General features: G+C 35.4%; 1 protein-coding gene across 4 annotated transcripts in view; it reads left to right on the top strand.

Annotated features, from left to right (window-relative positions):
• LOC143233196 (uncharacterized) overlaps positions 1 to 16,753 on the top strand; it is a 140,592-nt gene that overhangs the window by 10,764 nt on the left and 113,075 nt on the right. The window contains exon 1 of one of the 4 annotated variants that reach the window (XM_076469166.1): positions 14,019 to 14,218. The exons of the other annotated variants lie outside the window; for them this stretch is intronic. Within the exon in view, the coding sequence (XP_076325281.1) occupies positions 14,149 to 14,218 (70 nt within the window). The 5' untranslated portion in view covers positions 14,019 to 14,148. Of the gene's footprint in view, positions 1 to 14,018; positions 14,219 to 16,753 lie in introns of those variants that run through there. 4 annotated transcript variants of the gene reach the window in all.

The raw sequence follows: 16,753 nt of genomic DNA, 5'->3' as shown, positions 1-16,753 counted from the left end.
AAGTAAAATCACACGAAACTTAGTACAATCTTAAACTTAACAAGAAATAGAAATTTTAAAGCAATGCTCTGGTAGCAAGCGATATATTATCTTTTACACTTCTACGAAAGGACATCAAATTTGTCATTCGTTTTGTCAATTACAATCAGCATCAAATACAACAAATTTTGAACATGTACACTCAAAGCTTGAGTAAAGTTTAGATATCTAGTTTAACTAATGTAATAATTTAGATAGATAAGACAAATAAATATTTGAGAAAGTTAATAAAACTGAGACGATACACACTCTTACACTTATCTAGGGAGACACGTTTTTATCAGTAAGGGTTATACGTGCAATAATAGATTTATCTTTCTCAAAATTTGTTGGTTCTCAAATGGACCTTCAAATTTCAATCATTAAAAAATCATCTTCTTCAGAGGAAGAATATTCCCCATCTTCATTGTCTTCAGAGCGAATCCTAATATGAAATGCATGATGTCTATTCTGTAAAATGTCAGGAACCCCAATGTAGTAATAAATGAGGAATATATAAATGTTTTACCAAATCATTGGGTAAATAAAAGATATCTATATAAACAAAACAAATAGGACACTTGCCAAAATGGTTTATATGGAGATGATGATTACGTGATGTACATTTTGAAAATATTCAACACCAAGTATAACTCTCGTAACCCATAACTGTCAACAGGTTTGTTCTTTCATTTTACATGCTCATTTACGTATAATCTAGAACTAAAGAACCTTCCAAGGAGTGATACTAAAGAGTTTATTTGTTTGTTTGCTTTGAATTTCGCGCAAAGCTACACGAGGGCTATCTGCGTTAGCCATCACTAATTTAGCAGTGTAAGACTAGAGGGAAGGCAACTAGTCGTCACCATCCAACGCCAATTCTTGAGCTACTCTTTTACCAACGAATAGTGAGATTGACCGTCACATTATAATGCCCCACGGCTGAAAGTGTGAACATGTTTGGTGTAACGGAGATTCGAACCTTCGACCCTCAGATCACAAGTCGAGCACCCTAACCACCTGGCCATACCGGGCCGGTACCACAGAGTAAAACATTACGAGCAATGGTTTGACCTTTATTTATTAACGGCTGTATGTCAACACCACAGCTTGAGAAACAACCTGTTCCATTGTCGTGCAGTAAAAACTAGAACTGGTGTATTTAAACTGATATATAACAACATAGAACTGTGACTGTAAATGTGAGAATTTGGTTTCTCTCACATAGATACAGAGAATCTGCGAGATAAGTGTAAAATACAATAATGTTATACACACTGTCATTGAAACAAGTAGTGTGAATACGTGGCCGTCAGGTGTCTATCTCATTCTCTTACTTGTCAGACAAGGGAAAAAATTCTAGAAAAAACATTTTTAAAAATTTTATATAAACTCACTGGCTAAAGTATTACAAATCACAAACTTATAACATGTTCAGTCACAACCCGCCTAGATAACTGTCTGAATACCATACATCTTTGACACTAATAATGTCTGGACATTATATGCTTCAGTCTTTGATCACTTCTCAACTGATGTAACCTGCAATACGGGCAAAGTCAATTATAATGGAGTATCTCTTCAAATATATTATTCTAAAACATTCCACAGCTTCCTCATAAAATTAAAATGGGGTTACTGAAGTTAAGTTTTGGAAGTCTGTATCATGCTCAGTGAATTTAATACGCACGATTTTAGACCTATAACTGGAAAAAAAAATGTCATCCTAAAGGTAACTTTCTCTTTTAATGTAGACATAGAGCATTTTAGGATGTACCTCTGCTTGATAGTGTGGTGAAATATTCATAGACAAAGCGACTCAGAGGAATCAGAAGACTTATTCCACGTTTGTAAATAATCCCACATTGTTACCTACCCTCCAAAACCTTGCACCGTGAAGGCTATGGAAAAAGAGTCCATGAATTAATTCGTGTTTGCACAACACTCTAAACTATTGTCATTTCTGAACAATGTAAAACTGGTTTATTCTAACGAGATTATCACGATCACCAAAATCCATTTCCGACTATCTAGGCTTCAGTTCAGATGTTCTTTTAATTACTGCTAGTTTGTTTATAGTTAAGAACAAATATACACAATGGACTGTTTGTGCTCTGCGCACTACGGGTCTAAAAACCTAATTTCTAGCGTTGCTAGCCCTCACACATACAGCTGTGCCACTAGGGAACAATTCTTGCTAGAGATAACCTGTTTACATAAAGGGGCATGTTTATTAAATTCAGTTTCACGTAACTCCGTATTCATTGTTCTGGTAGAAAGGAATATTTATGAATTCACACATGTCCTAGTTTTATGACTCTTTCTCTTTCGACGACAGTTTACATTAGTTTTATATACAATAGTTGAAATTTGTTGTTTTTTTTTATATAATATTCATGCAGCATAGACTCGAAATACAGTGGGCTTTATCTTGCAGATATATTCAGCTGTCCCCACAACTTATGCACCTGCTTATGAAATCGCTACAATAATGTCACGCTCAGAGCTTCGTAACTCTTTCGTCTTTCTCACTACGGTAACAACTGCTGCTCATGCAGTAATCCCTCCGAATTTGTAGACCCCTGGTGAATTTATTCAATACTCAATATAGAGGAGTAGATACTAACAATAAAATATTTTGTTTCGCCTTTAGTGACAAATAATCACAGTTTAACAATCAAAACTTCACTGCATACACACACAACCAACTTGCAAGCACCGGTAACAGATGAAAGCCATCGTCGGTATTGATCTGTTTTAGCGCAGTGAAAATACTGTTATATTTTCCTTACTTAAATTCTTAGAGTACGAGTTTACACATCAAATACACGAATGCAAAATGAGCAGCAATGAAATTATCTTAATACTATTCATAGTTGAAGAAGTATATAAGAAAGTATAATGCTTTCAGTAGGTATTGTGTTTTAGTAAATATAGTCATCAATTCTTCAGAGTGGCACAAAAAGTTTCACCATTAGATATTAACCTGAGTATCATGTGACAACCATAGCACTTATAGCAACACTTTGCATGAATATTTTTGATAATTTTATAATGGTGACTTGCTCAACACATACTCATTGGTGTTTCAATATACTGTAGTTGGGTTCATAGCTTCTCGTCAAAGCTTGAATTGGGACCTCCATTTCGGCTAGAATGTCAGTTTTAAATACTAATATCAGTATACAATATTATATCTATTGTCAGTTTTAACTAATAATATCATTATACAATATTATGTCTATTGTGAGATTTAAATAGTAATATCAGTATACAATATTATATATATTGTCAGTTTTAAATACTAATATCGGTATATAATATTATGTATATTGTGAGTTTTAAATACTAATATCAGTATACAATATTATATCTATTGTTAGTTTTCAATAGTAATATCAGTATACAATATTATATCTATTGTGCATTAAGTCTTTGCAAAGTGATAACAGTATTGATTTTTGCATCATTTGTTTCCTTTTCCAGTACAAAAATGAAATTACCTGAATGGATTAATGCAGTATACGTAGACTCCAAACAAAATACAAATAAAGACCCGAAATATACAGCTGGTTAGGGCGCTTGACTCCTAATTTGAAGGACGCGGATTCAAATCCCCGTTACATCAAACATGGTTGCCCTTTCAGCTGTGGGTGAGTTATAATATTACGGTCAATCCCACTATTTCTTGAAAAAGATTATCCCAAGAGTTGTCTGAGAGTGGTGATGACTAGATGCCTTCCCTCTAGTCTTACACTGCTAAATTAGGGGCGGCTGGCGCAGATAGCCCTCGTGTAGGTTTATGCGTTTAAAAAACAAACACATATAAGCATCTATAACCCACAATAATATAACGACATTATTTCATACTTTTAACGAAAGTAATCTTATCTGTTTTATTGTGTGTGCCCTTAATATTAACCCTCAATAGCACAGGAGTTTATCTGCGGACTCACGCCTATAGAAACCGGGTTTCGATACCCATAGTGGGCAGAGCGCAAATAGCTCATTGTGTAGTTTTGTACTTAATTCCAAACAAACAAGCAAATACTTATTAATATACACATTATTTAAAATACAACCTATTTTTATCTTTATGACGAAGATAGTTAGGCATGTTAAGTGTTTCTCGCTACAGCGGAACTCTCAACATTTTCGTTAAACACCAGATTAACCATTTTGAAAATTACCTCGTTCACTGTCCCTAATTAGGCTAGAAGCACGTAGTCAGTATAGTCACTTAAAAAAATCCTTTTTCAAAAAAAATGTGATATTATTTTCGTAAAAAAAAATCTAAGTGGACCTTTATACAGAAATATATGATAAAAATTTTATCTTTTTTTTTCTTAAATACCTAAGGTGGACCTCTATGTTTTATTTTTTGGTAAATTTGTAATTCTTTTTCGTAAAAAAAATTAGATGGATCGCTATATAGAATTATGTGATACAAATGTTATCTTTTATTTAGTAAAAAACTAATGTGGACCACTATGTAGCATTATGTGATAAATAGGTGATTCTTTTTCGTGAACAACTAAGGCGGATCTGTATTAAAAATTATGTGATAAAAATATTATCGTTTTTTAGTAAGAACTGAGATGGACCTCTGTATATAGAATTAAGATGCTGAAGTGTATCTGAGAATAGCCTGTAAATTGTGATATTATTCTATTAGATCACAGGTGAAATGTATCTCTTACAGTGTAGTTTACGTTGTTCGTCAACTTTGTAATTAGCGTAGCGAATAAATCATGAATACAAAAGGAAAGAAATGAGAACCTTTGTTTGTTTTTGTAAATGTGAGTACATTTTCCTTGTTATCAGGTGGAAAGTAGGCTTCGTTTCTATTCGGTTTCTTTTGAATTTCGCGCAAGATTACACGAAAACTATCTGCGTTAGCCAGTGACAGACTAAAGGAAAAGCAGCTAGTCAACACAACCCACCGCCAACATTTGAGCTACTCCTTTACCAACGAATAATTCGATTGATTATCACATTATAACGTCTCTGTGATTGAAAAGATAAGCGAGTTCAAAGATGAGGGTTTGAACCAAAGACCGAAACCTCAAAGTGTTTTGCAGTGATGAAGGAAAACGAAAAATAGCCAAACCTTATATGACATTTATTTTTTAAAAATGCTGTTTTTTGTACATCTCTTTCGTATTATAAAGCTACATTTTACGTAAATACAATATCAATAATATCTTGTTAATTGTTTGATTCTCAGGATTTTGATTTATTTTGTTACTTTCGAACTATTCTTTTTTCTTTTCTGCCAGAACGAGCAAATAATAATTTGTATATAAAAGAACCTAAGATTACTTGAATCATATTTTAATTTATTTATATTTTTTTAATTTATATTCTCCTTAATCTGGCAATGCTGATATCATAAGGACTTCCGCTAGCACAGTGGTAAGTTTATGGGCTTCCAAAGCTAAAACCCGAGATTCGATTCCCTGTGATAAAGAGAACGCATTGAACTCGTTATTCAGATTTGTGCTAAAAACAAAATAAGAAGTTTTTATTAAAGGTGAGCTTTGAGTTAATTAACGTTTCCTTTTGGTTTATTGCCAGAGATTCGTGACTCACGATTTGTAGTTCATGAGTTAATATCAAACTATTATTATAAGTATCATGGATCGACAAGAAAGAAAAACGTATTACAACTCACCTGGTCCAGCATGGCCAGGTGTGTTTAGGCGTTCGACTCGTAGTCTGAGGGTCGCAGACTCGAATCCCCATCGCATCAAACATGCTCGCCCTTTCAGCCGTGGGGACGTTATAAAGTTAGGTCAATCCCACTATTCGTTGGTAAAAGAGTAGCCCAAGAGCTGGGGGTGGGTGGTGATGAATAGCTGCCTTCTCTGTAGTCTTACACTGCTAAATTAGGGACAGCTAGCGCAGATAGCCCTCCAGTAGCATTGCGCGAAATTCAAAACAAACAATAGATCTCACCTGTACCATTCTAGTAGTTACACCACTTGTTGGAGTTTTGTACCAAACATATAAATAGATCTATTTTGATGCTGCAGTGAAAAGCAGCTGCACTGGTTAGATTATGTAAGGAATCAAGTTTTATTAGCCTTGGTTATGGCATGTTACAGGTGCACGTGAAAGTTGCTACATCTCATGTATATTAAAATAGTTTTATTTATAAATGACGCTATCATGTAAAATGGATATGTTCGATGTAGTAGTTGCCAGATAGGTATCAAACAGTTGTAAAATAAAGTTCTACTTACTATTATTTTATCCGCTCTCAGAACTGAAAAGATTACCCCATTGTGCAGTTTTACGTTTAAACTTCTATTATCAAATCATTTTAGTATTTCGAAGTTCTATTGCATTATCATCTCTCCTTATGTAGTGTATAAGATTTTGTTATCATTCTCGCAGTATTTTATCTCTATACAGTAAAGTAAAAATGATTTATTGCATTTTGAGATTGAGGACATCCTCGTTTTTAAGTATTTATTGGTTTTGTCTTAATACATTTATGTTATACATGTTATGTTGTGTTTCTTATGGACGCTTTGTCCGTATATTTCATAAAATATTAACAACCATTTGTTTTCATTGATCAACCAAATACACATTAAATTCTACCTTATATGTCAATACGTTTTTCTAAAGTAACCAAATAATATGCTACGTTTGTAAAAACATTACAAAGATAACAAAATCCCCCTTAAAAAAATGATAAAATATGCAACACATTCCAGGTATTCTTAGGTAAGGAGACCTCAGATCTCATAACATGAGAATAAAATACAATTTGTTAACATGGGTTATTTTCGGTATTACAATGGTAACTGTATTATAGTTTACATGGAAGTGCTGCTATTTTACAAGTATTTTCTAACTCTCCTGAAGGTCATGTGGTAACTTGTTTGTTTGTTCGTTTTTGAATTTCGCGCAAAGCTACACGAGGGCTATCTGAGTTAGCCGTCTCTAATTTAGCAGTGCGACTCGAGCACCCTAAACCACCTGGCAATGCCGGGCCTGTATTGTTACGTTGAACAATAATTCGGGTTTAAGCATAACTTTTATGTGCTCAAACTGGTTCAAGTCAGATGTCATTAAGTCGTTTCCTACAATACTTCTCTCTTGGCCAACTAATGTCACATAAACTAAGAGTGACTATGCCACATTGTCTATTGAAATGAATAAAAAACTGATTACATCATAATATATTCTCAAACCAGCATTCACATATTATATACATATATGGGGGGCTCCAAGTAAGTCAGTGATACGTTTACGAAGATATCATTCTAAAATCCAGGTTCGATTTCACATGGTGAACGGAGAGCAGGTTGTATCTTATATAGCTCTAAAACAGAAACAAACCTGTAAGATGGTACAGACAAAGTCAGATAACCAACTGAACTCGTTACTCATCACAAAAATTATAAATGAAAGTTTATCATTCAACTTCATTCACGAGGATTTGAAATTAATTATTCGATGTTTTCAATATTCCATTGAAGTGCTTTTAAGTGTCCTAAAATTATTTTTTTGTTCTTAATGAACAAGATTTTTCTAAAGAAAATATACTCTTCAAAAAAAGAAACGCAAAAGGCAAAATTTGAGACAAATTGTTAACAAGTTTATTCCGAGTAGTTTTGTATGACATGTGTGAAACTTTGCACATTCACTGCTGAACATCCAAAGTCTGCAAAGGCGAAGTCCACGCTCACTAGTTGAAGTTTAACGTTACTCAACGTCAATAACGAGTATGCCCCCCGTGAGCATCAATAACTACTTGGCATCTCCTGCCCATGGAAGCAATGAGATGACGAATCACATCCTGTGGAATGGCTGTCCACTCAGCCTGCAAAGCTGCTGCAAGCTGAGGTAGAGTCTGCGGTTGAGGTTGTCGCCGTCGCAGACGTCGGTCCAACTCGTCCCAAAGATGTTTGATGGGGTTTAAATCTGGTGATCTGGAGGGCCAGGGAAGAACGTTGATGTTGTGGTGTCTCAAGACGACAGTGGTGAGTCGGTCTGTGTGAGGACGGGCGTTGCCACATTGAAAAACGTCGTTGACGTTCACCATGATGGGTTGCACATGGGGCCTAAGAATCTCGTCGACGTATTGTTGAGCCGTAAGATTCCCTCGAATGTGCAAAAGATCTGTTCTGGCATTGTAGGCAATGGCAGCCCACATCATGACGCTGCCACCACCAAATTTGTCAACTTCCTGCACACAGTTTGCTGCAAAACGTTCACCTCGGCAACGGTAAACACGGGTCCTTCCGCCCTGCTTACGAAGCATAAAACATGATTCATCGCTAAACCAAACATGCCTACATCGTCGATGAGGCCATACCCGATGTGCCCGAGTCCACTGCAGCCGTACTTGACGATGTTGCTGGGTGAGGATGACGCCTCTGACTGGACGTCGAGGTCGGATTCCTGCACCTCGTAGACAGTTGCGTACGGTCTGATCGGAAATACTACGCAGCCCTGGTATGGTTGAGGCAGTAGATGTCGCAGTGGTGGTCCTATCCCGAAGGTGACGTAACCGGATGTAGCGATCTTGTGCGGGCGTGGTCACACGAGGTCTGCCAGATCGTGGACGGTCACGAGTTGATCCATGTTGTTGGTGACGATTCCATAGCCTTGTGATAGTGCTTGGGTGAACATTCACAGCTCTGGAAACATCTGATCGAGATTCGCCTGCTTCCAAGCGACCAATGGCGTTGTTGCGTTGTGCTTCAGTCAGTCTTGGCGTAAATGTATTGCGTCTCGGTGGCTTAACACTGAGCTATGGAGAACCCGTCACTTTTATAGGGATTTTGCACATGTTGCACTTGCACAACATGCAGATCTCTCAAACAAATTTATTGGACACGAATGCATTTTGGCGAAAAATCCGATGTTTTCCTCCGTTTTCAATGTGCACAACTTTTATTGTCATTTTGGTCTGACAATCAGTGCCTTAATCCGTGTAACATCACACACTCTGTGCTTGTAACGTTATTACATATATTTCTATTCAAAATAAAAAAATATCCTTTTTGCGTTTCATTTTTTGAAGAGTATACTAGTACTGCTTTCTGAAAAGTAAACAAACACATCTTATGTGAAATTAACCTTTCGACATTTAATGTTTCTCATACCCGTTGTTGCTATGCACGAAAACAATTTTTAATTTTTCTCATAATATTTTAAACCTTCTTATAAAAACTAATTAAACTTGGATATTACTAATAAACACAACTTTCAAAGTGAGCATACACCACTAGAAACGGCATTTTCCTCCCAGCGGCACAGTGGTATTCAGCGGAATCATACCGCTAGAAACCGAATTACGATACCCGTGGTAGGCAGAGCACAGATAGCCCATTGTATAACTTTGGGCTTAATTAAAAAAAGAAATAAAATTAAAAGCGTTGTTTGTTTGTTTGTTTGTTTTAATTTCGCACAAAGCTACTCGAGGGCTATCTGTGCTAGCCGTCCCTAATTTAGCATTGTAAGACTAGAGAGAAGGCAGCTAGTCATCACCACCCACCGCCAACTCTTGAGCTATTCTTTTACCAACGAATAGTGGGATTGACCGTCACATTATAACGTCCCCACGGCTGAAAGGGTGAGCATGTTTGGCGCGACGGGGATGCAAACCCGCGACCATCAGATTACGAGTCGCACGTCTCAACGCGTGGCCATGCCGGGCCACAAAATTAAAACTGAGCATTGAAATGTAATACTTCTACAGTGTATTATAAATAGAATATCCTTATAAATTATGTATGTAATGCTACTGTATTATCAATAGTATTTTTAAACCATCTCGTTAAGAGTTCCAAATTCAATCTTTCTTTCTTCACATTTTGCTCCAATTAAAAGTAAATTATAAGACAAGCGATAGGACTCAGAATGTGGACAGATATTTTATTGCCATCTATTGGGAGGTTTTGTAAATACTTTGAAATATTTTACAGAAACTTTGCAATTCATAACCTCCACTAAACATTTTTCATACCAGTTGTATAAGGTGTATCTGCAACATTTAACATATAGACGTTAAGCCTGACTCTATGAGTGCCCAGTATTGTTGTCAAATGATTTATTATTGACAAAACATTTTCTCGCTTTATTGGAAATTTGTTTTACTTCATTTTCTCGTGTCTTCCTCTATAATGTGTTAATGTTTCAGTCCTATTAAATTACATATCATTCTCAATTTTTACATCTAATTAGAAATGGTATTTATAAGTATATTTGGTACGCTGTACGTTTGTGGTTTGAATTTCGTGCAAAGCTGCACGAGGGCTATTTACGCTAGCCGTCCCTAATTTAACTGTGTAAGACTAAAGGGAAGGCATGTACTCATCTCGACCCACAGCAAACTCTTGGGCGATTATATAACCAACGAATAGTGGGTTGGATCTTAACATTATAATGCCTAGATGACTGAAAGCGCAAGCATGTTTGATGTGACAGGGATTCGAACTCACGACCTTCAGATTGCGAGTCGAGCGCCCTAGTCTCCTGGCTATACCGAGCTGAATTTGGTATTTAAATAAATGTTGTTGTCCACAGAAAACTGGTAAACACATGTTATAAGGGCAAAATCTTGGACAATGAAAAATTAAGGCCTATTCTGGAAGGTAAATAAGAAGAGATAATCTGGTTAAGGTATAGTTAATGGGTTCTTATTGTATTAAAACAAGATGGCACAAAATAAAATATATTTTGGCTTTCCAAAAAGTCTCACGCTAAAATCATAGGTTCAAGTCCCCTTGGTGTATACATTAGATAGCCCAATGTGGCTTTGTTATAATAAAAGCGCACACAAACACCACAAAACACACGCTTTCCAAAAACAAAAAAGAGAAACGGAACATTAATCTTGCGAAACGTGAACGAAGTTCGTGTGAAAGGTTATTGTGCACATGTGTTACTATGTTTAGCCATCTTGTTAGCGGATGGTGAAATTTTGGATTTCATGTAATTTCCAACAAAATTAAGCAAACATTTCGTCAAGACTGTCAAGTATAAAGTTAAACATTTTATACAAACAGAACTGACAAGTTTGCGTAATTTTCTATTAATTTCACAGAAGCGATATTCGTTGAGCGCATTGTAAACGCTGGTCGCTTTCCTAAGATTCTGAGAGAAAATAACATAAAACAAAATACCACAAGCTAACAAATATTTAAAGTTGACATGAGTATATGTGTATACTTCAAGGAAACTAAATAGTTCGTTGTGCTTTCAAAATATACCAATAACAATAGATAAATACATCTAAAACATGTTAGTTAAGTATAAATATTTTGAGAAAAACTAGAATATCCTGAATTGAATACAGAAATAACAATAGATTCACCCTTAGTTTTAGAGTAGACCATTTTTTCAGTTATTTATTTTCAGTTCCCCGGTGGGGTAGCGGTAAGTTTATGGAGTTACAACACTAAAATCAGGGTTTCGATTCCCCTCGGTGGACAACGCAGATAGCCCGCTACTACTTTGCTATTAAAAAAACACACACACATGCATGCGCAATTCTTTTTTCGCGAATGTCCAACTGACACAGCAGTATGTCTGCGGATTTACAATGCTAGAAATAGGGATTCGATACCCGTAACGGGCAGAACACGGTTAACCCTGTACGTAATTTTTTTTGATAAACTTCAAAACAAATCAAGCGAATGATATAAGTACAAATTAACCTGAAACGTTATGAGGTGATAAGGCCAAACTAGATACTTTCCAATAAGCTGCCATATAATTATTGTTCACTGCTGGGTATGACAACAGATGTTGCCAAAATACAATAACAATGGTGCGTTTAATAAAATCAACTAGGAGACATTAAAAATTGTGTAAAAACTAAAGATATGATTGAATGTTGTTGTTCTTTCTACATGAGGCAGTGGGCATTCCCAAACGGAAAGCCTTTTTCTGACAACACGTCCACCAGGGCTACACAGAATGGAGTTAAGTTTGAAATGAGAAAAATTAGGCTTCAGCGAATCTTGGCTGTATGCGGTCATATGTAACAAAAACAGTTAATCATCTTTAGAATATCATGTCAGATCACGTGATGAAATCTAGAAGCAAATGTTAGCCAGAAAAGCTGTGATCTCTGTCCAAGGAGACACACACACGTATAACGAACATGGATGTCCAAGGAGACACACACACGTATAACGAACATGGATGTCGTTTGTTTCAAGAACGAAACTTCCTTCTTGTATGATTCTTTTTATGTAGTTGACATATTGGCAGTTTTACATTTACAATAAACTAAAACCTATCTTAACATTTACTTAACAGTTGAAATTATGTTATATATATATATATATAGTTAACACGTTCACATTTCTGATACTTTGAACTGTATGATGATAAAGTCCTCAATAAATCACAATACACAGCATTGAAGACAACACTATTTCTTATAAGTTTTTGGGCTCCTTCTTAATGCTATTTATTTATACAATTACTGCATTATTTTCTTATTTTGTTATCTCTAATTCCATCTCTTTCTTTTATAAAATTATTTTACTTTATTTCTAATTATATATTGTTTATCACAAAACTAAGACTTTTAGAAAACATTTTTAACATTATACTATTTTTAAACTAACCATTATCAGATGATAAAGAAGTTTTACTTCCAAATGTCTTTAAAAACCTTTGCAGTTCAACAGGTGTGAAATTTAAAAGCACAACGTACCAAGAATTGGTAGTAGTATGGGTTAAAACAGATCAGTGGCCTTTAACTACAGGAGATTTCAAAATTTATAAAAATGACGTTTTCCAGCCCATGAAGTATCGATATTAAGCTAATACACATTTTGAGATTGAATAAAACAAAATATCGTCGTATCTTTACTGTGTGTGTTTACCTCCTAATTTAGGATTCGTAGCTATGTGTATTATTCAATTAATTTTTTTATGTAGAAACCTCTTGAGAACAAATGAAACCAGATATTTATTTTAATGACATTTTTCCTACGCGTCTGAACGAGCGTAAATTTCGTTATTTATGACATTTTCTTTGTTTGTTTCTTGAATTTCGCGCAAAGCTACACGAGACTATTTGCGCTAGCCGTCCCAAATCTAGGAGTGTAAGACTAGAGGGAAGGCAGCTAGTCATCACCACCCACCACCAACTCTTGGGCTACCCTTTTACCAACGAATAGTGGGATTGATCGTCACTATATAACAGCCCCACGGCTGAAATAACCTCTGGGCGTTGTTATTTTTGACATTCTACTCCTAATTCAAGTAAATCATCAAGTGATATTTAAAGGTATTTCAATGTACAAAATTTACCACGTGTTTTGTTAAGTTGTTTTTTTATGATTTTTCTTTTACGATAACCTGTTGGTACGAAAAATTTCAGAAGTGTTATTAAGTGTTAAGCGAAGCTCAACTATTTTGTTTACGTGAAGGCTCAAACATTGGAAGTAAAAGCACTTTTAAAATGTATATAATTACATTCATCCTTTTGTATTTTCAAGAAAACGGTTTACCTGAAGATGCCTTAAGAAGGTCGAAACGTCGTTCTGTACTTTATTTTAATTAAAGTTTTAGTACCTATACCAGCCGTCTTGAGAATACATTTGTACTTCAAGTGGGTTTATCGTCATCGCGAAATTTATTTTTTCTTTGGCATTACCCGAATTTCAGAAATAATAATAATGTGTTTATTCTAAATGTCATTTTGTTAAAATAAAGATAGAAACGTTTAAATAATCTGTTTCAATACAAGTAACAATTTATGCTAAATACCCTAAAAAATGACCGTTCTAAACAGAAACCTTGTATGCCTGACCAGTCGTTCATTAAGTTTTCTGAAGGACGCGAATGTGATCGACTTGAGTTTCAATTTCCAGCGAGTTTCCAGAGTGACGCGCGTGAGAATAGCAACTTTGTGAAGCCGATTGGCCCCTCACAGTCTCGCTCCAATACCCACGCGAGATAGCAAATTCCGTAAAATTCCCCAAGGGTACTGTTTAATTGGGCGACTTGAATGACCAGATCAGCTTCTAAACATAGGTAGAGAAACAGGCGTGTTGGGCTCGCAGCTTTAGTTTCCGATCTGCTCGTAACGGTTATTCAACGTGTAAAAGACTAGGGAAATTTCGTGTGGGCTTGCGAACACACTCTATGGGAAGTCATGTGGCTGCAGCTATAATAGAACCAAATTGGCGTCATTTACGTTTTGGTTTACCAAAAGGTAGGCTTTATTTAAATACGTTTAAACATATGTCATTTTTCATAAAAAGAAAGTTAACTAGTAACAAATATATATAAAAATCGAAGGAAAACACACAACCATAATTCTTAGGTACGTGTATGTAGTTGATGTTGTATTTACAAAATAATGTTTATTTTATGGCACTACTTACTCTTGCTGCTTTGCAAGTTGTTCTACGATATACTACGTTACAAAACAATGCACTCTAAGCATATCAGCGGTTTGAGTAGATGTGCAGATCTGTCAGCGCTGTGTTACTCCATGACGTAAGCAAAGAGCGCTAACCTATCACGCTGCGCCGTTCGTATTACAAGTGCTACGTGGTTTCGTATCACCTGTGTCGAATAATTTTGGCTGTTTTCCATATCTTTATGTTTGTGACAATGTGCAACTGAGAGACAGTTTCGTGTGATACGCAAGTTTGAAACGCACTTTGCGATAACTTGAGTGAACAAACTTTTCATGTTCTCCCACATTTTAAAACTACTTGTAATAGCTCTGTCAATGAATACTAGAGTCAGGCCTTCAAGAACATGTTTTTGCTATGGAGAAAATACAAATCGAACATAAAAAGTATATATGTTTTGATAATATAAAGTTTAAAATTACCACCTGCAAACACGTATGAAATGTATATGTTAAAAACGTACAGGATCCACCCTTCCGGGATCTAAAGAAGAACTGCTCTTATCAGAAAATCAGAGATATTGTTAGAGATTAAAACGTAATTACCTTACTTCGAAATCTTTCCTCCCATACTCATGAAAAGAGGCTGCTTGCCAATCATACTATGTTTTCAACAGAGATGGATTTAAACATTTTACAAATTTTTAAATACGTAAGATCAAACATGTTCTCTGTGGATTATATTCGAAATATTAATAAGGTACTTAAAAGTTTTCTTTACATTTCTGAGGCGGCATAATTCAGTATTTGTTGCCACCTTAAAAACAGAAAATTAAACAAACACTTGCCATGTATCAGACAGGTGGCAGCACTGCCAAGGTAGGGATGGATCGGATTCTTCATCTGAGTCGGTGTAGTTCAATATTTTGCCCACCTTAAAAATCAGAAAATTAGACAATTGCTTGTCATATATTTCAGGCAGGCGGCAGCACTGCCTATGTATGGATGACTTGGGCAATTCATCCAAATGGCATTTAAAATATCTCTTCATTAGGTCTATGATACTTTACAATGTTTTCGTTTATAAAAATATCTTTGTAATGATGAGTCACAAGTTCCGTCAATGTTTGTAAAATATCATAGCAAAAACTTTGGATTTCTAATTTTTCCTTCTGTTTCGTTTTTATTATATGATAGTTTAAAAACCGAAACAATAGTGCAAGCATTTCCCCTAAGGTGGCGTAGTTTCAAACGGGTTATTCGCTGTTAGAAGTATTATTAATAACTAATATTAATTTTTTTAAATCACAATTGCAGTGTAAACGATGTTATCATTACCCCTTGTAGTTAGCTTTACTTACAAAAATATGGAGTTCCTTCCAAAAACTTAAGTGTAGGATGAAACAAGGATTACCATTAATAACAGGCAACGAATAAATATCACAATTGCAACCTCGTTCTATTTAGAACTTGGCTACAAATACAATATTCCTTTATCTACTGAAACACTGCATTAAAAACGACAGTTAAATAAACACTTTTTTTTTAAAAATGATCCAAATGCAGAGATGGCCAATATCATTCTTTGAAAAACAATACAAACAAGATAGCAGAGATGACACTTGCATAGAGCAATATGTGTTACTACACAGTTGACTTCAGTTTGTTTGAATTTCGCGCAAAGCTACACGAGGGCTATCTGCGCTTTTTGTCCCTAATTTAGCAGTGTAGGACTAGAGGTAAGGCAGCTAGACATCACCACCCACCGCCAACTCTTGGGCTACTCTATTACCAACGAATAGTGGGATTGATCGTCACACCATAATACCCCCAAGGCTAAAAGGGCGAGCATGTTTGGTGCGACGGAGATTCGAACCCCCGCCCCTCAGATTACAAGACGAACGCATTAACCCACCTGGTCATGCCGGGCCTAACTATGAAAGTTTAGCATATAATACACCTCATATTAAACGATATTTGGTTGCTTATATGTATTTCGTACTTCGTTCGTTTCATAAAACATATATTTCATTTCAGGTGTAATACCTTATTCTGATCTTTTAATCAGTATTAATTCCAAAATTACACTTCCGTGTTGTATTAAAAAAAAATTGGTTACAGTTCTCCTAAATTAAAATACAGCGTATACGCTGAATTATCAATACTTGGAAATATAAGTTTACAGACACGAAAATCTACAAAAGAAATACGGTTTTGAGTTGTTTTTATTGTTTTCCCTGTAAGTCATTTGTTACACACACAAAAATCTACAAAAGAAATATGATGTTTATTATTGATTTCCCTGTGACTCATTGGTAAGTTTGAGAGTTTATATTTTATGTCACTAAAGTTCTGGGCTCGATCAGCTGCTCTTAACAGTCAAAGAAT

This window comes from Tachypleus tridentatus, chromosome 12, assembly GCF_004210375.1.
Source record: "Tachypleus tridentatus isolate NWPU-2018 chromosome 12, ASM421037v1, whole genome shotgun sequence".
NCBI lineage: Eukaryota > Metazoa > Arthropoda > Merostomata > Xiphosura > Limulidae > Tachypleus > Tachypleus tridentatus.
Note: the sequence above shows the minus strand (reverse complement) of the source record. Positions and strands in the feature narration are given on the sequence as shown.